At 39.4% G+C, this 25,715-nt stretch overlaps 1 protein-coding gene across 7 annotated transcripts in view; it reads left to right on the top strand.

Annotated features, from left to right (window-relative positions):
- The window catches only part of ehbp1 (EH domain binding protein 1), a 409,577-nt gene that overhangs the window by 254,392 nt on the left and 129,470 nt on the right, over positions 1 to 25,715 (top strand). For 6 of the 7 annotated variants that reach the window (XM_062059494.1, XM_062059493.1, XM_062059495.1 and 3 more), the window contains 2 exons: positions 14,767 to 14,914; positions 22,873 to 23,121. In XM_062059494.1, the coding sequence (XP_061915478.1) occupies positions 14,767 to 14,914; positions 22,873 to 23,121 (397 nt within the window). The remainder of the gene's footprint in view (positions 1 to 14,766; positions 14,915 to 22,872; positions 23,122 to 25,715) is intronic. The other variant, XM_062059499.1, reaches the window with a different exon arrangement.

Here is a 25,715-nt window from a genome sequence, read left to right as displayed (position 1 = left end):
TCCCGAAATGCAGACGGACCACTCCGGACAAGGCGTGCAGGTAAGAACGTGATTTATTCTCAAAAATAACGCGTGGTACCAAAAACAGAAAACAAGCAAAAGGAATAATGTGCTGATCGCACTCGAAACTAAGCTACCACTTAGCATGGACTAGAAACAAGCAAAACTTAGGTAGACAAGGCTACCACTTAGCATGGACTAGAAACAAGCAAAACTTAGGTAGACAAGGCTACCACTTAGCATTGGCTAGGAGACAAGCAAAACTTACGTTGACAAACAATGACGCCAGGCCGACTGACCGGCAAAGGTAAGCTTGAATAATGCCTCTGATTAGTGCTCGGGCAGCAGGTGAGCGGGCGAACACTAATCAGAGACAGGTGGAAATAATAAGTAACCATGGTAACTAAAACAAACAAGGGTGCACAAAAACAGGAACTAATAGAGTCCAAAACTAACAGAACACAACAAAACATGATCCGGACCACGGATCATGACAATTCTCCATTGTTTTCATTTTGTTATAATGGCTGTTAAAGGCCTACTGAAAGCCACTACTACCGACCACGCAGTCTGATAGTTTATATATCAATGATGAAATCTTAACATTGCAACACATGCCAATACGGCCGGGTTCACTTATAAAGTGACATTTAAAATTTCCCGGGAAATATCCGGCTGAAACGTCGCGGTATGATGACGTATGCGCGTGACAAAGTCAGGGTAACGGAAGTTATGGTACCCCGTAGAATCCTATACAAAAAGCTCTGTTTTCATTTCATAATTCCACAGTATTCTGGACATCTTTTGCAATTTTTTTAATGAACAATGAAGGCTGCAAAGAAGACAGTTGTAGGTGGGATCGGTGTATTAGCAGCGGACTACAGCAACACAACCAGGAGGACTTTGTTGGAGCGCTAGCCGCGCTAGCCGCCGACCTCACCTTGACTTCCTACGTCTCCGGGCCGCCAAACGCATCGGGTGAAGTCCTTCGTCCTTCTGCCGATCGCTGGAACGCAGGTGAGCACGGGTGTTGATGAGTAGATGAGGGCTGGCTGGCGTAGGTGGAGAGCTAATGTTTTTAGCGTAGCTCTGTGCGGTCCGGTTGCTAAGTTAGCTTCAATGGTGTCGTTAGCACAGCATTGTTAACCTTCGCCAGCCTGGAAAGCATTAACCGTGTATTTACATGTCCACGGTTTAATAGTATTGTTGATTTTCTATCTATCCTTCCAGTCAGGGGTTTATTTCTTCTGTTTCTATATGCAGTTAAAGCAAGATGCTATCACGTTAGCTCGTAGCTAAAGCATTTCGCCGATGTATTGTCGTGGAGATAAAAGGCACTGAATGTCCATTTCGCGTTCTCGACTCTCATTTTCAAGAGGATATAGTATCCGAGGTGGTTTAAAATACAAATCCGTGATCCAAAATAGAAAAAGGAGAGTGTGGAATCCAATGAGCCAGCTTGTACCTAAGTTACGGTCAGAGCGAAAAAAGATACGTCCATCACTGCCTCTCAAGTCCTTCACTGTAACGTTCCTCATCTACGAATCTTTCATCCTCGCTCAAATTAATGGGGTAATCATCACTTTCTCGGTCAGAATCTCTCTCGCTCCATTGTAAACAACGGGGAATTGTGAGGAATACTAGCTCCTGTGACGTCACGCTACTTCCGCTACAGGCAAGGCTTTTTTTTATCAGCGAGCAAAAGTTGCGAACTTTATCGTCGATTTTCTCTACTAAATCCTTTCAGCAAAAATATGGCAATATCGCGAAATGATCAAGTATGACACATAGAATGGATCTGCTATTCCCGTTTAAATAAAAAAAAAGTCATTTCAGTAGGCCTTTAAGGCTACAGCACTGTATTGGATCAGGCTTGCTCTTGTTTTTTGCAAATTTGAAATAAAATATATCAAATCTAATCAAACTCAGCATTAATGCCACATTTTAGTACCATCTGTATTACTTAAGGGAGTAACGGTACGTGTATTTGTATTGAACCGTTTCGGTACGGGGGTTTCGGTTCGGTTCGGAGGTGTACCGAACCGAGTTTCCACACGGACATATTAAGTAGCGTAGCGCACGTTGTGTAAACAATGCACACGAGGCACAACACACGGCATGCTAGCAACGACCGGGCTACTGCAACATGCAAAAGCCAGAGCTGGAAGACCCTCATGCCTCGTTAAGATCTCCCGTTTGGGAACACTTCGGCTTCACAGTGCGATACAACAATGGAGGACAGAGGTTTGCCGACATTGTTCAGCAGCAGCAGGTATGCTTCTGCCAACACGTCAAACATGCTAACCCTTGGGCTCTGTACCGAGGATGTCGTTGTGGCTTGTACAGCCCTTTGAGACACTTGTGATTTAGGGCTATATGAATAAACATTGATTGATTGATTGATTTGAAGCGTCACCACCCCCAAGTGAACATCGCTTCAACGAAAATAAAGACGAGTGTGGTGCAAACACCGCATTCAAGCAGCCTCTCCTCGGCGAGTCAGGCAGGGCTAAAGCAATAATAAATGCCGTTGGTGTTTTTATAGCAGCAGATTTAAGACCATATTGCATTAAAAACTAGATTTTGACCCACTGAGACATTGTAACTGCAAGCAGGTCTGCTCTTTCTGCAGACAATGTGGATAAACTGATTTTTCTGGCAAAAAACCCGAAGATTGAGTGAAAGTCACCAGGGTTAAAGGCGTTGGAGTTAACTTGAAACTGTTTAATGTTGCACTTTTTATATCATTTTATTTAATCTGAGCAACAACTTGAGGCAGTTTAATGTTGATTAACGTGGATTAACAAATTGAAACTTATTGGAGTGTTACCATTTAGTGGTCAATTGTACGGAATATGTACTGTACTGTGCAACCTACTAATAAAAGTCTCAATCAATCGATCAAAAAAAGCACTTTATATGTAGAAAGGTTTTGTTAAGAAACCATTCTGAGCCTTATCTTATTTAGTTTTTATTTTCTATATGTTGACCACATTAAGCCTGGCAATGGACCCTGTGTGTATATATGTATGTTATTGTTATGCTTAGCATTCATGACTGCCTGCTGTTGCACTGATCAGCCTAGTGGTGGCTCACATCCATCACACACAGAGCTATTTTAAAGCAATGTTAAAAGGATAAAGCCATTGTTTACAAATTTGGTAAATAAATAACCAAAAAATGTATTTGTTGTTTTCTAACTGTACCGAAAATGAACCGAACCGTGACCTCTAAACCGAGGTACGTACCAAAACCGAAATTTTTGTGTACCGTTACACCCTTAGTATTACTTAAACATACATAAACATTCAATGTTTGGACATTTGTCCATGGTTTCATGAATCGCCCAGGTTCTAATCTTGATGCATCGGAGAATCGATCAACGTGATTGGACTTTTACGAAGAGCTTTTGGATAATCCATTTCCTTCAGCTTTGTCGCACGGCACTGCAGGGGCTGCGAAAACCAACTTACGTGTTTATTTTGCGGCGCAATAGCTGTGAGCGATGGTCCAACACCCAAATCGGCCAAGTGTTTGTGCACCTCCATCATGCTGCGTTGTTGGAAACAGTATGGGAAAATGATTGTGTGCGTGTGTGTTCCCGTGCTCTTCAGTGCGTGTGGCCGGGCAAGATAGAGACCTAAAGCACCTCTTGACTGTGAATTAGCCTGTCATGACAAATGTCCGGACCTGCATGACTGGCTGCCAGACTGGCTGGCTATCTGGGAGGTTGGCAAACCCCTTTTGAGATAGTGATTTTGTGTGTGTGGCATCGCCGTGTGCCCTCGCCAGCTCTCTCTGTACATGACCAGCGGTGCGTGCCTTCCCTCCCTCGCACAGAAAAGAGCAACCAGCCTGCCTCAAAAAAAAAAAAAAAAAAAAAAAAAAAGAACCTCCAGAGCAGAAAGGGGGGCCTTCACCGAGACGCCAAGCCCACCGAGGTGCCCTGTGTCTCAGTCTCCCACTCAAGCGTTCAGCCCCTCTTCCCCTGGAGGTGCCCAGCGGTCAATGGCGGACACAGTTCATGGTTGTTCTCGCTGGTGCCTTTTCCGAAAGAGAATGTCTCTTCTCTCCCCGTGTTTCCATTCTTGTGGCGGTGCCTCCCGCTGACTGGCAGCTTCTCTCATCTTTTTTTTCCACTTGTTTCCACGGCCTTGATCACGTAGCTGGGAGGCTGGTTTGCTTTGTGTTGGAGGTTTTTCTCCTCCTCAGTTGTGTTCCAGTGGACGAAATTACTTTATTTTCCCATTTTTGTCAGACGTTTACGTTCAGCAGCATCGAGTCCCTAATAGGGGAGTCAAAAAACTGATTTTCGAATGAATAACGATTCCCTTTTTTTTTTTAACAATTATTAATCGAGTCAAAAAAGTAAAAAAACTATTTTTTAAAAATAATTTTTTGTATTTATTTATATATCTTTTTTAAAATTTGTCCTGTCCAGTAGAGGTGTAAAAAAAATCGGGTTTCAAATGAATCGCGATTCTTATTTATAACTATTATTAATCGAATCAAAAAATATTATTATTTTTTTTTAAATACAGTATATACATGTTTTTTTTTTAATCTGTCCTGACAAGTAGAGGTGTCAATCTGGTTTCAAATGAATCGCGATTCTTATTTATAACTATTATTAATCGAATAAAAAAATAAATAAAAAATGTTTTAAATATAGTATATATATATATATATATATATATATATATATATATATATATATATATATATATATATATATATATATATATATATATATATATATATATATATACAGTATATACACATGTTTTTTTTTATCTGTCCTGTCAAGTAGAGGTGTAAAAAAAAATCGGGTTTCAAATAAATCGCGATTCTTATTTATAACTATTAATCGAATAAAAAAAAGTTTTTTTTATACATATATATATATATATATATATATATATATATATATATCATTTTATTTATTTTAATCTGTCCTGTCCATTAGAGGTGTAAAAAATAAAAATAAAATCAGGTTTAAATAAATCACGATTCTTATTATAACTATTATTAATCGAATCAAAAAATTATTTTTTAAAACATATATATATTATTTATTTTTTTTAATCTGTCCTGTACGATTCTTTATTGTAACATTTCTAAATCAATTTTTTTTTCAAATGTGTCCGTTCTCCCTTTTCTGTCTACACACTGTGTCTGCTTGTAAGTACTCCATGTGTGTGCACTGCCGAACATGCTCGTCTGCATGAAACGGCAGGACGACGGGTGGGGGACCGGTACTTTTTAGAGGCGGTATATTACCGAATATGATTAATTAGTATCGCGGTACTATACTAATACCGGTATAACGTACTACCCTATCCCAACATTGTCTCAGCCTCCTATCCTCAAATGAGTGGTTTCCCGTTAGAAAGTACAAAGTTCGCCCGGTGTACTCGCGTCCGGAGACGTTTTATCCCAGATAACATGTCGTCCTTTACAACACGGCGCACCTCTCCTCCGTACCAATACACATTCTCATATTTTCTAATCAGCGGCTTTATAGCTGACTGAGCTCGGTGCTAGGCACATGCATTTTCTATAGCTTTAATCCTAGCCTCTGGACAGACACAGTCAATTTCCCCGACCAAAAAATATAGTGGGATGTTTTTCAGGGTGTTTGGGGCACAAAGCTGTGTGCTTATTGCTACACAGCCGCACTTACACTGGTGATCGTGTCCCTATCTGCAATCAGTCCCTTGCCAGAAGGCCCGCCAGTGACATTACTGTTTATCATATTGCATTTGTAAAAGCAGGCTGACAACCGCCATGAAAAACAGTAAAACACGAGATAATTACAACAGTCGTACATTTTTTTTTTATGCAGGGAATGCAAAAATGGGGAATAGACTAAGAAAGAGGAGACATGTTTATTCATGAGCTCATGTCGCAGTCCAGTTGTACGACTCTCGCTAGGCTTTTGTCTCTAAATGAGTTTAGGCATCTGCTTGCATCAGCTTTTCTGCATCTTCAGTGGAAGTCAAGACATGACAAACAGTATTATGACGTGTGTGACAATGGGAATGTGTACGTTGCTTTAGGTGTACCGTATACTACTACTAAAGAATTAAAAAAGGTACTATAATGCCTTAGCAAAATCCAATTTTCTTTCTTCTTTTTTTTTTTCATGTGCCTGATGGCGCGCTAAAACACATGTCGCAAGTAGACATACACACAGACCACTTGCAAGCGGAAACAGTGTAGTCCAGACCTGGTTATTCTGCGGCCGGCCCGCGGGCCACATTCGGCCCTTTGTGCGTCCCTGTCCGGCCCGCGTGAGGCCAATCATAAATTACAAAATAAATGTAAAAAAGTATCTATGTCGAGTGTGCAATACAACGGTGCTGCTTTTGTTCTGAAAAGCGTTATTTGTATTACTTCCGTGTGGACGTATGCGCGTGCGTGATTGTGAGTGAATGTGAACAGCTGCAATCACAAATTACAAAATAAAGTTGAAAAAACATCTGTCGTGCGCGCAATACAACTGTGCTGCTTTTATTTTGAAAAGTATTATTTATGGGCGTATGTCCGTGTGTAACCTGCGAGTGAAGGTGCACAGCGACAAGTGATGCACGGTTTACACCCGAGACGCTAAAAAGAGAAAAGTTGATGACGAATGGCGTGTTTTCAACAAGACATGGACTGCCAAGCAACGTTCCCTCTAAGGTGCGCACCTGCGCAATTGCGCACTGCTCAAGCGTCCTCTGCGCGCAGCAAATATATGCCGCGCACCAAATCAATCCCATCTGAATTCTAAACAAAATAAACACATTTATTCTGTGTAATTTTGCAATGCAACTCTGAGTGACAGTGACAACAAGCGGCCCTAGCGGTGTTCGTCAACACCGTTCAATTGAACACCGTTCAATATTTGTAACGTCTATCGAGATGCTTCGAGGCCAGGAATTATATCGATCACTTTATTGAGCAAAACTGTTTATATTCGGACATAACCACACCAAAAACATGAGTAAAACACTTCTATCTCGAAAAACTAGTCATTTTCTGCCGTACAAACCAGGCCAAAACCAACTTGTCATCTGTCACCAACACGCATACCACTAAACCACTGGTGCGTTTATGGCCACACAAAAAGTCGGACAACTCAAACACCACACAAAGTTACACTATGACTCCTCAGTCATACGTGTGCTTATTTTACTGTCATTTATTATTAATGTTAATTTATTTACATTAATCATGGAATGCTGTTACTAGAGAAAGTTACAGGAATGCACACTTCATCCTATGCTTACATTTCATTGTGCAACATGAGGATGTTTAAGGGGAACTAAATGTGATCTCTGAAAGGGGTACAACTGATTTCCAAAGCAGTGCTTTTGGTATAAAGTTAAGTTAGGTTAAATGAAAGTATTATTATTATTATTATTATTATTATTATTATTTATCTTACGGTATATATCAAAAATAATATAGAGCAAGATTTAATTGAAATATTGTCGATGTGGCCCTCCAGCAGTGCTCGGGTTGCTCATGCGGCCCCCGGTAAAAATTAATTGCCCACCCCTGGTGTAGTCCATACTTGCCAACCCTCCCGATTTTCCCGGGAGACTCCCGAATTTCAGTGCCCCTGCCGAAAATCTCCCGGGGCAACCATTCTCCCGAATTTCTCCCGATTTCCACCCGAACAACAATATTGGGGTGCCTTAAAGGCACTGCCTTTAGCGTCCTCTCTCACCTGAAAAGGAGACTATTATATATGTGTCCGTTATCCATAGGTTTATCTATAACCCATAACGTAGGCAGGCACGGAGCTATTTCTCAGCGTGTGTTTATTCCAGCCGGAACGTTAATACACTGACACACAACATCCGGATTCCCATCATGCATTGCTTCCAAACTACAAGTAGTAATGTCCAAAAACATAACAGAGACGAAGCAGAAGAACGAAGAAGAGACATGGCGACGACGAGTAAGAAGAAAAAGTACGGTAAGCACAACCAAAATTATTCCGTACGTTATAAGGCACACTGTCGAGTTTTGAGAAAATTAAAGGATTTTATGTGCGCCTTGTAGTGCGAAAAATACGGTAGATTAATGGAGGACCTAACACGGAACCTTGTCGTTGGGTATTTTGCTTGCACTTGCACAATTGTCTTCTGTCAAAGTTACCATATTAAGTTCAAGTTAAAGTTAGCAGTGTGTCATTTAAAAACACAGACAATGTCCCGACATCACGTCCAGCTTCACTCCCTTCACACGCGTTTGTAGTCCTTATATTTAAAGAGCCAAAATAGACACATTTGTATCCTTTCTTGGCCATGTCTGTATAAATTATATTCAAATTAAGCGGAAAGAGGCTGTTTTACACACCTGTGTGGAACTTAATATTAACTTTACTTGAATGTGTATATTTTATATTCAAAATTAAGCGTGGTGTTCATCAGATAAAAATGTGTTCTATTGTTTCAAAAACAATCACTTAATCACTTAATCTTTTTGCTTCTGATTCTTAATTATCTCTCTATTTCCCTTGGTGTCTCTATCATTATCTCTTAAAGGTGTGTTCCCATCTCCCTTTGGGCATCCCCTTGGGCACACACACACACACACACACACACACACACACATACACACACACACACAAATTATTGTATTTTCTACCTTCTTGAGACCTCCGAAAAATGCCTACCTCTTTATGACCACCCTTTCTAGATATATAAAGATTTGTATTTACAACATTAATAATATATACATACTATGCAAATATAAAAAAGCTTGTTGTGAAAAATGTGTTGGAATTTCACAAGTAAAACTTTTAATACAAATTTTGGAAGTCAAGTCAAAATTTTACATGTGCAATATTATGATAAAATTTGGAATTTTACTCAATAACAGTTGCAATTTTACAAGAAAAGCTCAAACTTTTGGCAACTTTATGAAAAGAGTCGTAATTTTACTCGACAAAAGTCACAATTTTATAAGAAAACTTAAACATTTTGACAATATTATAATAATCTGAATTTTTACTTGGCAAAATTATGACAGAAGTCATGATTTTACTCAAAACATTTCACTATTTTACAAGAACAAAAAAATTGGCAATATTGTGATAAAAGTCAGAATTTTATATGACAAATGTCACCATTTTGCATTATAAGGTAATCATTTTACATGAAAAAGTAATAATTTTACGAGAAAATATTGCAATATTACAGAAACAGAAAGAAGTTGTTCCCAATTGTATAAGAAAAATGTTGACACATTGTGAGAACAAGACTGCTTTTATTTATTTTTTGTTTTTTCATTTACTTCGTTATTACAGTATGTCTCTATATACATATTTATTTATTTTAAAAAAAAATTTTGGCCAAAGGGGGCGCATTTCAATTCTTTACACACACTTTGTTATTATATATGTTGTCCAGAGAGGGAGCACTTAAATTTTTTACACGCACTTGTTATTTCATATGTTGACCAAAGGGGGAGCACTTTTAAGACCGACACACAGTCAATTTAAAAGGTCCCTCCTTTTTGGGACCACCCTAATTTTGATGATTTCACCACCAGGGGTGCAAATGAGATCTCTATTTTTTGTTTTTTGTAATGTGCTTTAGGCCGATGACAAACGAGTCATAGATGGCTCCTGTGCCGCACTTTGGGCAACCCATTTGTAGAAGCTAACTGTTAATGGCCACTATAGTCTTAGTACCGTAGTGTATTTATTCATCCTATGGTCACATATGGGACTCGGGTTGTCTTACGTCAGCACCGGAAGTCGTAAAATCAGCTGTTCACCTGGCAGATTTTTTTCGGGGATGAATAGGGAAGTCCTTCTTTAGCTGCCGTCTTGTTTTATCACATATTGCTGCCTTTGCACCTGTCAATGTCTACTTTTGTATGCACATTAAATCAACAAAAAATCCTGACTTTGGAGCAATGTTCACGGACTCTAGTATTTGCTTCTCTATTAGATGCAATGGTTTTTCCGTATTGGGACCGTGATTTCGGTCCTAACTTGTTCACCGGTCCTCATATGGAAAGTACTTTTCCCTGTTGATGTCTCAAGAAGGGTATAAATACAAGAACACACACGCACACACACGCACACACTCTCACACTGAGAGTGCATTAAAGTTGCCGTCATTTACAACACAAGCCCATTGTCCCAGGCCAACAATGGCTACAAACAAACAATTGACATGGAAATGGGGAGATGTAGCTCATTAGCGGGCGCTGCTTGTTTTGTTAATGGACAAACGGCTGCCTGAATGGGGCCAGGCCTAAAAGCCCTGCCGCAATATGGAGAAGCCTGATTAACAGGAAACCACAGGGAGGGAGAAGAGTTACACAAAATAACTTCTTCACGGTCCCTGGAGGTCGTATCTTTGCGGCTTCCGGTCCACTCTTGAGGGACACATTTTGTGTGTTCACGTAAGCTTTAAAATACCCTCGCAGGGTTTTTACCTAAACGTCACTCCCACCTCAACAACATGACTTGTTGGGATGGTTATTATTTAGCACCTGGTTGCTCTCACAACAGTGTGTGTGTGCGTGTGTGTGTGTGTGTGTGTGTGTGTGTGTGTGTGTGTGTGTGTGTGTGTGTGTGTGTGTGTGTGTGTGTGTGTGTGTTGTGACAATGCTTACTTAATGGGGACATTGCTCTGTTTACACCAGACCTGGGCATTCTGCGGCCCGCGGGCCGCATCCGGCCCTTTGTACGTCCCTGTCCGGCCCGCGTGAGGCCAATTATAAATTACAAAATAAATTTTAAAAAGTATCTATGTCGAGTGTGCAATACAACGGTGCTGCTTTTGTTTTGAAAATCATTATTTGTATTACTTCCGTGTGGACGTATGCGTGTGCGTGATTGTGAGTGAATGTGAACAGCTGCAATTACAAATTACAAAATAAAGTTGAAAAAACATCTATGTCGTGAGCGCAATACAACTGCGCTGCTTTTATTTTGAAAAGTATTATTTATGGGCGTGTGTCCGTGTGTAACCTGCAAGTGAAGGTGCACATGCAGCGACAATTGATGCACGGTTTACACCCGAGACGCTAAAAAGAGAAAAGTTGATGAAGAATGGCGTGTTTCCAACAAGACATGGACTGCAAAGCAACGTTCCCTCTAAGGTGCGTGCCTGCGCAATTGCGCACTGCTCAAGCGTCCGCTGCGCGCAGCAAATATGCCGCACACCAAATCAAATCCCATCTGAATTCTAAACAAAATAAACACATTTATTCTATGTAATTTTGCAATGCAACTTTGAGTGACAGTGACAACAAGCGGCCCTAACGGTGTTCGTCAACACCGTTCAATTGAACACCGTTCAATTATTGTAACGTCTATCGTGATGCTTCGAGGACAGGAATTATATCCATCACTTTATTGAGCAAAACTGTTTACATTCGGACATAACCACACCAAAAACATGAGTAAAACAATTCTATCTCGAAAAACTAGTCATTTTCTGCCGTACAAACCAGGCCAAAACCAACTTGTCATCTGTCACCAACACGCATACCACTAAACCACTGGTGCGTTTATGGCCACACAAAAAGTCGGACAACTCAAACACCACACAAAGTTACACTATGACTCCTCAGTCATACGTGTGCTTATTTTACTGTCATTTATTATTAGTGTTAATTTATTTATATTAGTCATGGAATGCTGTTACACACACTATGTTGAAGTATTACTATTATTATTAATTATTATTATTATTATTATTATTTATCTTACGGTATATATAACAAATAATATTGAGCAAAATTTAATTGAAATATTGTGGATGTGGCCCTCCAGCAGTGCTCGGGTTGCTCATGCGGCCCCCGGTAAAAATTAATTGCCCACCCCTGGTTTACACAGTCACCTTTAGGGGACCTCTGACGGTATGGGGACAAAAAAAACAGGTCCCCTAAAGCAGTGGTCCCCAACCTTTTTGTAGTTGGGGACCGGTCAAACGCTTGAAAATTTGTCCCACGGACCGGAGGTGGGGGGGGGGGGGGGGGGGGGGGGGTGTATATATATAATGTATATATTGTGTTTTTTATGTTGATTTAATTAAAAAAAAAAAATTTTTTTTTTATTTCTTGCGCGGCCCGGTACCAATCGGTCCGCGGACCGGTGGTAGGGGACCACTGCCCTAAAGGGAATCCTTTTTAAATGGTTGGAAATTTGGGTTACTTTGTTTACGTGTTTCAAATACTGGTAAAAGAGAACATTAATTTTCTTGAAAAGTGAAATATTTGTTATCCTGGCATTAATAGTACTGTGATTCTGTATGGTATCCATCCTTAGTTAAAACTAATATATTTTTCCAAATACAAAATCTGGTTTAGTGTTCCTTAGGATGACATTTTCATACAGCATGATTATAAAACATTATCGCCTTAAAGTATGATTCACATTCAGAATGTTCCATCCTTCTATATATGGTAGTTGGAGTTGCAGACAACTTCATTACGGCTAAATAGCAGTTTCAGTAATGTCGCAGAAGATGCAGGATTTGCTTTAACATTTAAGTGGTGAAACTTCCTATAAGAGGACAGCTGTAGTGCTGTATTCTGAGGATCATGGCATATTTACTTTGAAATTTTCTTTTTTTTTAAATGGTCCTCAGTATTTACGTACAAATTTGTGTGAATTATGCAAAATGATTAAAATTTGGTCCCCATGAACCATATTAACTCTTTTCCCCCAGGGTCCCCAGTAGGAATGATCAGCACATTACTTCATCAATCCAGAGATTTAAAGACGTGTATGAGCTAACTGGGCAGTGGCCATTTTACACCATTTTTTTTATGCCTACACAACCTGTAGAAAGGGTGGTCCCCAAAAGTGATGATCAAAAACTTGGTCCCCATTCCAAATGATAACCTGTGTGGGTGTGTGTGTGTGTGTGTGTGTGTGTGTGTGTGTGTGTGTGTGTGTGTGTGTGTGTGTGTGTGTGTGTGTGTGTGTGTGTGTGTGTGTGTGTGTGTGTGTGTGTGTGTGTGTGTGTGTGTGTGTGTGTGTGTGTGTGTGTGTGTGTGTGTGTGTGTGCGTGTGAGTGTGTGTGAGTGTGTGTGTTTGTGCCGGTGCGCTATCTGGAGGATCAGATTGAATCGGACAGAAATGGTCATTTCTGCCATTACTGTGATGACGGTGGCTCAATACCTGGCGTGTAATGCCTGGATGTGCTTGTGTGCGTCCATTTTGGTGATGCTGTTAGGTAATGAAGGTTTTGTGGCCTTGGTGTACTTAAATGAGTGAGTACATGTTCAGGTACGTTCACTGCAACTGTGAAGAGATGTCTCAAAATAATCACCCGCAGTCTTTCACAGCAGTTCTTAATATTTTTGACTTCAGGCCCCGCTTTTCCACTACAGAGGGGCCCACGCAAATATTAATACTGAATTAGTAGAATGATTACAAAAATACATGTACATACAATTGTGCAGTGCTAAAATATATACATTCTAATTAAATCAATAATAAATGTGTTTAACTAAAGATTAATGAAATGAAAGTTCACCACTTTAGTCATAATGTTTGTGCTTAAGAAACTTCTTTAAGACTTTAGTTCCAGACTTGTTCAGGGGTCGGCAACTCAAATTGTTAAAAGAGCCATATTGGACCAAAAAACAAATCTGTCTGTAACTGCAAAAAATTAAAAGCCGTATATAGACTTCGACTTAGACAAACTCTATTGATCCACAAGGGAAATTGTTCCACACAGTAGCTCAGTTACAAAGGATGGAAAGGGTAAGGATGGAAATGATAATGCAGGTATAAAGTACACTTAGAAATGTACCATAGTAGCAATATAAATTATAACATATATGTAATATTTACATATAATAAATACTGACATTATTATTAGAGATGTCCGATAATGTCTTTTTTGCCGATATTCTGATATTGTCCAACTCTTAATTACCGATTCCGATATCAACCGATACCGATATATACAGTCGTGGAATTAACACATTATTATGCCTAATATTGTTGTGATGCCCCGCTGGATGCATTAAACAATGTAAAAAGGTTTTCCAAAATAAATCAACTCAAGTTAGGGAAAAAAATGCCAACATGGCACTGCCATATTTATTATTGAAGTCACAAAGTGCATTACTTTTTTTTAACACGCCTCAAAACAGCAGCTTGGAATTTGGGACATGCTCTCCCTGAGAGAGCATGAGGAGGTTGAGGTGGGCGGGTTAGCGGGGGGTGTATATTGTGCGTCCCGGAAGAGTTAGTGCTGCAAGGGGTTCTGGGTATTTGTTCTGTTGTGTTTATGTTGTGTTACGGTGCGGATGTTCTCCCGAAATGTGTTTGTCATTCTTGTTTGGTGTGGGTTCACAGTGTGGCGCATATTTGTAACAGTGTTAAAGTTGTTTATACGGTCACCCTCAGTGTGACCTGTATGGCTGTTGACCAAGTATGCGTTGCATTCACTTGTGTGTGTGAAAAGCCGGAGATATTATGTGATTGGGCCGGCACGCAAAGGCAGTGCCTTTAAGCTTTATTGGCGCTCTGTACTTCTCCCTACGTCCGTGTACACAGCGGCGTTTTAAAAAGTCATACATTTTACTTTTTGAAACCGATACTGATAATTTCCGATATTACATTTTAAAGCATTTATCGGCCGAAATGATTGGACATCCCTACTCCTGATGTTTCATAATGCTCCATCATCGTTTGAGCCATTCCTAATTCTCTCTAATCATGAATGCTTGTGGGATTTCAACCAATCAGATGTACAGTAAATATTTTTTGTTTGCTTGTTTTTTTTGGAGGAGCGGGATGCCGAGCGGCGGAGACAGCTCAGGGAGAGAGCCCGGCAGCTGATTGCCGAGGCCCGCTCCGGAGTCAAGATGTCCGACATGAACCTGGACGTATCCGGCGCCGGCAGACCCAAGGGCTGCAAGACTAGCCTGGCTGGAGGTCAGCACGCACACTCAAACACACTCAAACATGTCTTGGGTCACGAATGGACGGCCGTATTTTTCCGATTATGAAATCCTTTCATTTTCTCATAAATCAACAGTGCGTCCTATAACCCGGTGCGCCTAATGTAAGAATTAATTCTGGTTGTGCAATTTTATTTTGTACATGGTGTAATGGTAAGTGTGCAGTCACACATAAGAGATACATGTGGACTGCAGGTTGACACCTCCTGTTCAATAAATGATGCTAGCAAGTACAGGTGAGCAAGCAAGCAAGCCAAAAACATTTATGTTTATTTGAGAATATTGAACATTACACACAGCACTCAAAAATATGTCAAAATGTTTTAGTACGACTTTGGTAAGCTACGAAGCCGCACCGCTTGATGGATTGTTGGAGCCTTATGACTACCATAGTCAGACGTACTGTGCTTCAACATACGGTATTAGTATGGTGTGTGTATAAAGACCCCAAAATGGCACATATAAAGAGACATAATATGGAGTTTTGATTCGTAATATTATGGAAAACCAACTTGCAATGCATGATGGGAATCCGGATGTTGTGTGTCAGTGTATTAACGTGCCGGCTGGAATAAACACACGCTGAGAAATAGTTCCAAGCCTGCCTACTTTATGGGTTATAGATAAACCTATGGATAACGGACACATATATAATAGTCTCCTTTTCAGGTGAGAGAGGACGCTAAAGGCAGTGCCTTTAAGGCACGCCCACAATATAGGTTGTCCGGGTGGAAAATGGGAGCTTTTCGGGAGGATGGTTGTCCCGGGAGATTTTCGGGAGAGGCACTGAAATTCGGGAGTCTCCTGAGAAAATCGGGAGGGTTGGCAAGTACATGTTAGCATTGATTAGCTTGCAGTCATGCACTGACCAAATATGCCTCATTAGTACTCCAACAAGTCAATAAACTCAACAAAGCTCACCTTTGTGAACTCACGCACAGTATAAAACATTTGGTGGACAAAATGAGACAAAAAGGAGTAGAAAATTTTACATGTAAACAAACCGTTGCGCCACAGTCCACACTATGGTGAGTTCAAGAACCGCAGAAATTAGTAGGACAAAACGATGTTCGCCAAATACTCTTATCAGTGAAGCATACACACAAACATATTAAACAGTGGTAGTTCTAACAATTGGGAAGGTTTGTGTCATGTTTGTCCTTAAACAAAAAACATACTAAAACCAAAAAAATATTTTTTCCCGTCTTTTTCCATTTTCAATCCTTTTTTAAAAATTCTCCAGGGAGCCACTAGGGCAGGCCTGGGCAATTATTTTGACTCAGGGGGCCACATTTAGAAGGAAAAAAAAGTGTCTAGGGGCCGGTATATCTATTTTTAGGAACGCTAATACCAAACCTCACAATAATGTCTGATTGAATGCTAAAAACGTTATGACAGACTGCCTTAAAAAAACGTAATGGAATTTTACATTTTTATATGAACGATAAAACACTGAATATTGACAAAATATGAATGTCACAACCCCCTTTCCATCGACATATTTTACAATCAAGTGAAACGCAACAAAAATGCAACAAATGGTGAAATATGAACGCGAAGGGTACAAAATAAACCCACCTACAATCTATATATCTGATATTTGCTGAATTCCCCCCAGACATCAATAAAGTACTTTCTATTCTATACTATTCTATTCTATTCTATATATCACTAAGCTTTAGAACTTTGTTGGGAAAATCTCCTTCCGCGTCTGTGGAAATGCTTCCCGCCCACACTGCTTGGTGCCTCGTCTGAGCTGCTGTGACGTAGATGACCATAGTAACTAATTAGATGACCATAGTATCTAATTAGATGACCATAGTATCTAATTAGATGACCATAGTATCTAATTAGATGACCATAGTAACTAATTAGATGACCATAGTATCTAATTAGATGACCATAGTATCTAATTAGATGACCATAGTATCTAATTAGATGACCATAGTATCTAATTAGATGACCATAGTAACTAATTAGATGACCATAGTAACTAATTAGATCACCATAGTAACTGGTATATCATCAATAAATGCAGATTCCAACCATTGAAATACTTAGTATAGTTGAAGACTTACGGTCATTAGAAAACTTGACTGCACATCGGAATGGCAGCTACACTTTCCATCTTAAAGATCTAAAAAAATTATTTGGGAATGTCCGGCGGGCCAGATTAAAAAGCTCAACGAGCCGCATGTGGCCCCCGGGCCTTAATTTGCCCAGGTCTGCACTTTTGTATGAAAATAGACCTAAATAGAGTGCGCTCTATGGTCCAAAAAATATGGTAGGCCCCCTTAAAGTGTGAGCACGACAGTGCATGAGTTAAAGGCCTACTGAAATGAATTTGTTTTATTCAAACAGGGATAGCAGATCCATTCTATGTGTCATACTTGATCATTTCGCGGTATTGCCATATTTTTGCTGAAAGGATTTAGTAGAGAACATCGACGATAAAGTTTGCAACTTTTGGTCGCTGATAAAAAAAGCCTTGCCTGTACCGGAAGTAGCGTGACATCACAGGTTGAAAGGCTCCTCACATTTCCCCATTGTTTACAATGCAGCGAGAGCGATTCGGACCGAGAAAGCGACGGTTACCCCATTAATTTGAGCCAGGATGAAAGATTCGTGGATGAGGATCGTGAGAGTGAAGGACTAGAGTCCAGTGCAGGATGCATCTTTTTTCGCTCTGACCGTAACTTAGGTACTAGCTGGCTCATTGGATTCCACACTCTCTCCTTTTTCTATTGTGGATCACGGATTTGTATTTTAAACCACCTCGGATACTATATCCTCTTGAAAATGAAAGTCGAGAATGCGAAATGGACATTCACAGTGACTTTTATCTCCACGACAATACATCGGCGAAACACTTTAGCTACGGAGCTAACGTGATAGAATCGAGCTTAACTGCATATAGAAACAAAAGAAATAAACCCCTGACTGGAAGGATAGACAGAAAATCAACAATACTATTAAACCATGGACATGTAACTACGCGGTTAATGCTTTCCAGCCTGGCGAAGCTTAACAATGCTGTTGCTAACGACGCCATTGAAGCTAACTTAGCAACGGGACCTCACAGAGCTAGGCTAAAAACATTAGCTATCCACCTACGCCAGCCAGCCCTCATCTGCTCATCAACACCCGTGCTCACCTGCGTTCCAGCGATCAACGGTGCGACGAAGGACTTCACCCGATCACTGATGCGGTCGGCGGCTAGCGTCGGATAGCGTGTCTGCTATCCACCTCAAAGTCCTCCTGTTTGTGTTGCTGCAGCCAGCCGCTAATACACTGATCCCACCTACAACTTTCTTCTTTGCAGTCTTCATTGTTCATTAAACAAATTGCAAAAGATTCACCAACAAAGATGTCCAGAATACAGTGGAATTTTGAGATGAAAACAGAGCTTTTTGTATTGGATACAATGGGCTCCGAATACTTCCGCTTCAACCATTGACGTCACGCGCAAACGTCATCATATTGAAACGTTTTCAGCAAGAAGTTTGTCGGGAAATTTAAAATGTCACTTTATAAGTTAACCCGGCCGTATTGGCATGTGTTGCAATGTTAAGATTTCATCATTGATATATAAACTATCAGACTGCGTGGTCGCTAGTAGTGGCTTTCAGTAGGCCTTTAAGAAACAGTACTGACTAAACAAGTCTGTCACAAAGTAAAAGTCAAGACAACAACCTACATTACCCTCTCTACAGGGGTCCTGCTAATCCTTCCAGGAAAAACAAAATGTCATTGGTCTCCATCAGTCGGTAATTGTTAATCAACACAACACATCGTGACGCCAATAGCCAAACGCTCCTAATAGCGGCTCCATGAAATGTGTCCGCCCGCTCCCCGCCGCTTTCCATTTTCCACAAAATGGGGGGTTATTACGAAAATGACCGTTATCGAGCCCTTCCGTCGTGGTTTGTGTGCGTGGCGTGTTGGTGAAAGATGAGCGACAGGTGAGTGTCGCGCGCGGAGGCTGAAGGACGAGGGAGTACAAAGCCTCGTGTTTAACCGAAAAAGGGCAGAAGAGGGGTAAACAAATCCAACGAGCGGCGAGGTCAGCAGCTGGCCGAGGGTAGCCATTGATTTATTTGCTCCGTGAGCTTTTTGGAATCAAACTAATTGTAGATCTCATTAAAAAAAAAAAAAAAGAAGACAGGCGGGAGGAAGTGCTGTGGGCTGTGTTACACAAGGCCTGCCGAGCACAACGGCTAATCCCAGCCTCTCTCTCTCTCTCTCTCTCTCTCTCTCTCTCTCTCTCTCTCTCTCTCTCTCTCTCTCTCTCTCTCTCTCTCTCTCGCCGCCAATCACGCTCCTTTAATGCAACTCGACCAGCCCACAAACACCACCACTCCCCTCCCCCCTCCATGTTTTTTTGCCCGCAAAGAAACTTTCCAACTTCAAGGTCCTTTAATTAGGCTCCAGCCAGTTGCCACTTGCGAGCACGCTCCACTTCGTAGCTCACAAATTCGGAGAGGACGGAGAAGAAGGAGAAGGAATTGTTGTTGTTGTTGTGATTCTCTTTTTTATTGTCAAGTAGACCAGCCTGGTTGGTTCTTTTGCTAGGGTTGGCTGTTGTTTACATACTATCATATTCGTGTGTTTCAAAGGGCGACCATATTTTCTGATCCATATAGCGCACCGGTATATAAGCCTCATCCACTAAATTAGAGATGGAAAAATTATTTTTCCATATATTAGCCGCACCGGACTATAAACCGCAGATATATCAATCAATCAATCAATCAGTGTTTATTTATATAGCCCTAAATCACAAGTGTCTCAAAGGGCTGCACAACGACATCCTCGGTTCAGAGACCACATAAGGGCAAGGAAAAACTCACAACCCAGTGGGACGTCGATGTGAATGACTATGAGAAACCTTGGAGAGGATGTGGGTGCCCCCCCCCCCCCCTAGGGGAGACCGGATGCAATGGACGTCGAGTGGGTCTAGCATAATATTGTGAAAGTCCAGTCCATAGTGGCTGTAACATAATAGTGAGAGTCCAGTCCATAGTGGCTGTAACATAATAGTGAGAGTCCAGTCCATAGTGGATCTAACATAATAGTGAGAGTCCAGTCCATAGTGGATCCAACATAATAGTGAGAGTCCAGTCCATAGTGGGGCCAGCAGGAGACCGTCCCGAGTGGAGACGGGTCAGCAGCGCAGAGATGTCCCCAACCGATGCACAGGCGAGCGGTCCACCCCGGGTCCCGACTTTGGACAGCCAGCACTTCATTCATGGCCACGGGACCTGTGTAACTCCCCCTCCACAAAGGAGAGGGGGGCAGAGGAGAAAAGAAAAGAAACGGCAGATCAACTGGTCTAAAAAGGGGGTTCTATTTAAAGGCTAGAGTATACAAATGAGTTTTAAGATGGGACTTAAATGCTTCTACTGAGGTAGCATCTCGAACTGTTACCGGGAGGGCATTCCAGAGTACTGGAGCTCGAATAGAAAACGCTCTATAGCCCGCAGACTTTTTTTGGGCTCTGGGAATCACTAATAAGCCGGAGTTCTTTGAACGCAGATCTCTTGCCGGGACATATGGTACAATACAATCAGCAAGATAGGCAGGAGCTTGACCGTGTAGTATTTTATATGTAAGTAGTAAAACCTTAAAGTCACATCTTAAGTGCACAGGAAGCCAGTACAGGTGAGCCAGTATAGATAATAATAATAATAATAATGGATTAGATTTTATATATATATATATATATATATATATATATATATATATATATATATATATATACACTACCGTTCAAAAGTTTGGGGTCACCAAACAATTTTGTGGAATAGCCTTCATTTTTAAGAACAAGAATAGACTGTCGAGTTTCAGATGAAAGTTCGCTTTTTCTGGCCATTTTGAGCGTTTAATTGACCCCACAAATGTGATGCTCCAGAAACTCAATCTGCTCAAAGGAAGGTCGGTTTTGTAGCTTCTGTAACGAGCTAAACTGTTTTCAGACGTGTGAACATGATTGCACAAGGGTTTTCTAATCATCAATTAGCCTTCTGAGCCAATGAGCAAACACATTGTACCATTAGAACACTGGAGTGATAGTTGCTGGAAATGGGCCTCTATACACCTATGTAGATATTGCACCAAAAACCAGACATTTGCAGCTAGAATAGTCATTTACCACATTAGCAATGTATAGAGTGTATTTCTTTAAAGTTAAGACTAGTTTAAAGTTATCTTCTTTGAAAATAAGGACATTTCAATGTGACCCCAAACTTTTAAACGGTAGTGTATATGTATATAGGTATATACAGTATAGGCGTAATATGATCAAACTTTCTTGTTCTTGTCAAAAGTCTAGCAGCCGCATTTTGTACCAACTGTAATCTTTTAATGCTAGACATAGGGAGACCCGAAAATAATATGTTACAGTAATCGAGACGAGACGTAACGAACGGATGAATAATGATCTCAGCGTCGCTAGTGGACAAAATGGAACAAATTTTAGCGATATTAGAGATATGTATTGTGAAATGAGTTATTTACACCGAAGCATTTTGTGTATGTTTATTTACATACCTTCATTGTTTCAAAACGGTGTCTGTAACACGGCAGTAAAACGGTGGATCAAACAAAACAGAAGTCATCGTCATGGACCCGCTAGCTGCGGAAGATAGCTAAACTGACTCAGTAACTCAACGGTGACGTCTTGGTGAATTTGTGAAACTGAAACGATACAAAAGGAACACAGATAATACTAACGCAGACACTCACAAACGTGTTAGCGTATTAGCTCATGCTAACGACGCTAGCTTGATTACATTACGATAGGCCGTATGAAAACACTCCTACAGGCATCACACATGGAACGGTTTAGTAAGAAAGAATTGTTTTAGTTATATTGTAAAATTTACAACCGTTGCTTAGAGTGATGAATAAAGAATCCATACTTACGGTTTAATGCATTAAAACAGGAAGTACATTTTCAGTGTTTATACATGTGTTTAATGAAAACTATTGAACACAAAACATTATGGCTGTTAGCGAAAAAAAAATCCATAAATTAGCAGTGTATATTAGCAGTACACAGTGTTCACAGACAGTATACTTATTGAAGTTCACTAACTTGAGTACAGTATTTGATATAAGACAGCCACGGAGTTCATAGTATAGACTTAGACTTAGACTTCCTTTTTATTGTCATTCAAATTTGAACTTGACAGTACAGATAAGAACAAAATTTCGTTGCATTAGCTCATGGTAGTGCAGGATAAAAGAGCAACAAGGTGCAGATATAAATAAATAGATTACTGTACAGATAAATATATTGCACTTTTGCATATGCATCCACGTTTATGGATGTATGTTATATTGTCTTTATATTCCAGCGAGTTAATCCATTTTTGGGGGGGAATTAGTATATTTATTTAAGTGTACTAACTGTATTGTATGAGACACAGCCACAGTGTTCACAGAATGCCATTGAAGTGCACTAATTTTAATACATTTTTTTGAGACACAGCCACAGTGTTCACAGTATGCTTATTGAAGTGCACTAACTTTAATACATCGTATGAGACACAGCCACAGTGTTCACGGTATACTTTTTGAAGTGCACTAACTTTAATACAAAGACACAGCCAGAGTGTTCACAGGATACTTATTGAAGTGTACTGACTTTAAGTGCAGTATTCCATTTCAGAAACCGCTACAGTGTTTAATGCGACATAGTATACTTATTGAAGTGTACTGGCTGAAATTGAGACACAGCAACAGAGTCCATGCACACATGACTGATGGAGCAAAATAACAATGCTTCACTTTTTAGACATCTTTCATTTTTTTTTACCTCTCTCCTTCTTTCCCTGTGAATGCACTGACTTTTCTTCTTTGGCTCCGCTCTTTAACCACTTTCTTCACATTCCCCCCCACATACTGCACCGTCCCACGGACACCCCACAGATGTTGTGGACGGAGAAGCACGTCGCCATAGCGACGAGGGTGCCGACGGTAGCAAGTGTGAGGATGAGGAGGAGGAGGAGCACTTCCATGTTGGTGTCGGAGGGGACGAGGGTGACCCTGTTACTGCAGCCGCGTCGACATCCGCCCTGCCTACTAACCCCGTGGCCCTCCAGGCCCCTCTCCCAGCTCCATTCAGCAGTCTGGGCCCCCTGGAGCTTACTAACCCCAGCTCTGAGCTAACATCTCTGGGTAAAGTCGCTGCATGCTGTGGTGTTTCCAACATATCTCTCCTCTTGCTCACATATTATATCGCCGTGTTCTTCCATTCTCTCTCATATGCACGCTTTTAGCTCTTCATCCAAAACTAATACAAAGATGAATCAGGAAAACAAAAGGCAATGTCCAGAATTTTCAACATTTAGTCAATTTACACAGTAAATGAAATCCACCAAAAAAGGGCTCAACATTTAAAATCTCTTTAAATGGATCAATTACTTTGTTGTCTCCCTCCACTTCCTGCTGATATGCAAGAAGTGTGTGTGTGTGTGTGTGTGTGTGTGTGTGTGTGTGTGTGTGTGTGTGTGTGTGTGTGTGTGTGTGTGTGTGTGTGTGTGTGTGTGTGTGTGTGCGTGTGTGTGTGTGTGTGTGTGTGTGCGCCAAAAGAAAAACATGAAAAAACAGACAGAGGCTTTTAAGTGCACTATCTCCGCACCTTTGTTGTTGTTGTGTTGCTGTGTTTTGCTTGTGTTCTGTCCATTGATGTCGCTCGCCGTTGTCATCTTGAAAGTGTTTAATAATTAAAGTTGCAGCGCAGCGATGATCACGCCCTCGTGTTGGAAAAACATTAAAAGTTCATTTGTGATATTTTCCCACTGCTTCATGAGAACTACTGTACACTTGCAGGGGTTTGGAAACTATTGTTTTTGAACTTATGTTATTCATCTAAAAATTAATTCATTGTTGGTATTGGCCACATTTTGTGCGTTTGATTAAAAAAAACATTTTATTTATATAATTAAATATATTGATTTTTGAATATAATAAAAAAAATTTTTAAGCAAATCCTAAAAAGTATATACGTATATATATATATATATATATATATATATATATATATATATATATATATATATATATATATATATATATATATATACTGTATATATATAAAAAAATATATATATATACTGTATATATATATATATATACACACCGTGCTGCCTACATATATACTTATAGACATATATACATATACAGTACATATACATATATGTGTATATACATATGTGTATATACATATACATGTACATATGTGTATATACATATATACATATGTGTATGTACATATACGTATACCTATACACACATATATATATATATATATATATATATATATATATATATATATATATATATATATATATATATATATATGTGTGTGTGTGTGTGTGTGTGTGTGTGTGGGTGTGTGTGTGTGGGTGTGTGTGTGTATGTATGGTTATGTGTGTATTTATGTATGGTTATGTGTGTGTATTCATTAAATGTGTCCGCCCGCTTCCCGTAATGCTGCTATTTGTAAAATAGCAGCATTACATAGGTAAAACCATGATATAAAACAACTTCAGAATTTAAAAAAAATTTAAAATGTAATTAAAAAATAAATATATATATATATATATTTATATATATATACTGTATATGTATACATATTTATTTATTTTATTTTTTTTAAAATTAAATTAAAAAGAATAAAAATAACATAACATTTAATTACAATATATATATATGTATATATATATATATATATATATATATATATATATATATATATATATATATATATATATATATATATATATATATATATATATACATACATATATATTTATTTATTTATTTATTTATTTATTTTATTTTTAATTACAATTTTGTTTTATATCATGGTTTTGCTTATGTAATGCTGCTATTTTAGAAATAAATCAAATAAAATATTCTCCTAAATTCATAAAAACAAAAATTGCGTATTTAGGGCTGGGAGATATGGCTGAAAACTGTATCACAAATATAAGTGTTTCATATCAGTCATTATCGATAATTATTGGTATTGTTAATGACCTATAGAAAATAAGGACCAGGGGAAAAAATATATGAAATGTAAACATTTTAATTTCAAATGTAACCTTCCTCTGATTATAATCCCCACAACTATCAAGGCAGAAAGGAAATGTCAACACAAGAATTGAAAACACTCAAACAATGTCAACAAAAGAGTAAAATCACATCGAACACTTAACAATGAGCTCTTAAAATGAAGTTGCAAAAATAAAGAATACTGTACATTAACGGTGAAAGAACTTTTAAGATAATTTTTTTAAGCTTTTCCAAGGGATGAATGAACAAATCAAAAAAAGTATTATAAAACGGTATCAATATATATCGCGAAAGACACGTAATCGATATCAAAACAAATGTTGGATTTTTTTTTTTTTCTTCCTCTTCTTCGTGGGAAAAAAAAACGGAGGCCGCGAAGCAAGGTTGTTTGCAAGAACAAAGCTCGCGCTCTGGTAACCGAGCAACGCAGGAAGTGATCATTGATCAGTGGGTGTGGGAGTGACAACAGCCATTCAGGTGACAGTATCAACTATTCATTTGTTTGCGCCATCGTCTCTCTCGTGCTTGATATTTTTTGCACGGAGTGAGAATAGAAAGTAAAAATGAAGAAATTGTGGATAAAAAAGCAAAAGTCACCTTGACAGTGTGGCAGTTTTTTTGTATTTTTTCAAAGGGACCGTAGTCAGACCAATGTGGTCTGTAAATGATGCAAGGCAAAACCGCTGATACCA

The sequence above is a fragment of the Entelurus aequoreus genome, linkage group LG09 (genome assembly GCF_033978785.1).
Source record: "Entelurus aequoreus isolate RoL-2023_Sb linkage group LG09, RoL_Eaeq_v1.1, whole genome shotgun sequence".
In the NCBI taxonomy this organism is placed as follows: Eukaryota; Metazoa; Chordata; class Actinopteri; order Syngnathiformes; family Syngnathidae; genus Entelurus; species Entelurus aequoreus.
Note: the sequence above shows the minus strand (reverse complement) of the source record. Positions and strands in the feature narration are given on the sequence as shown.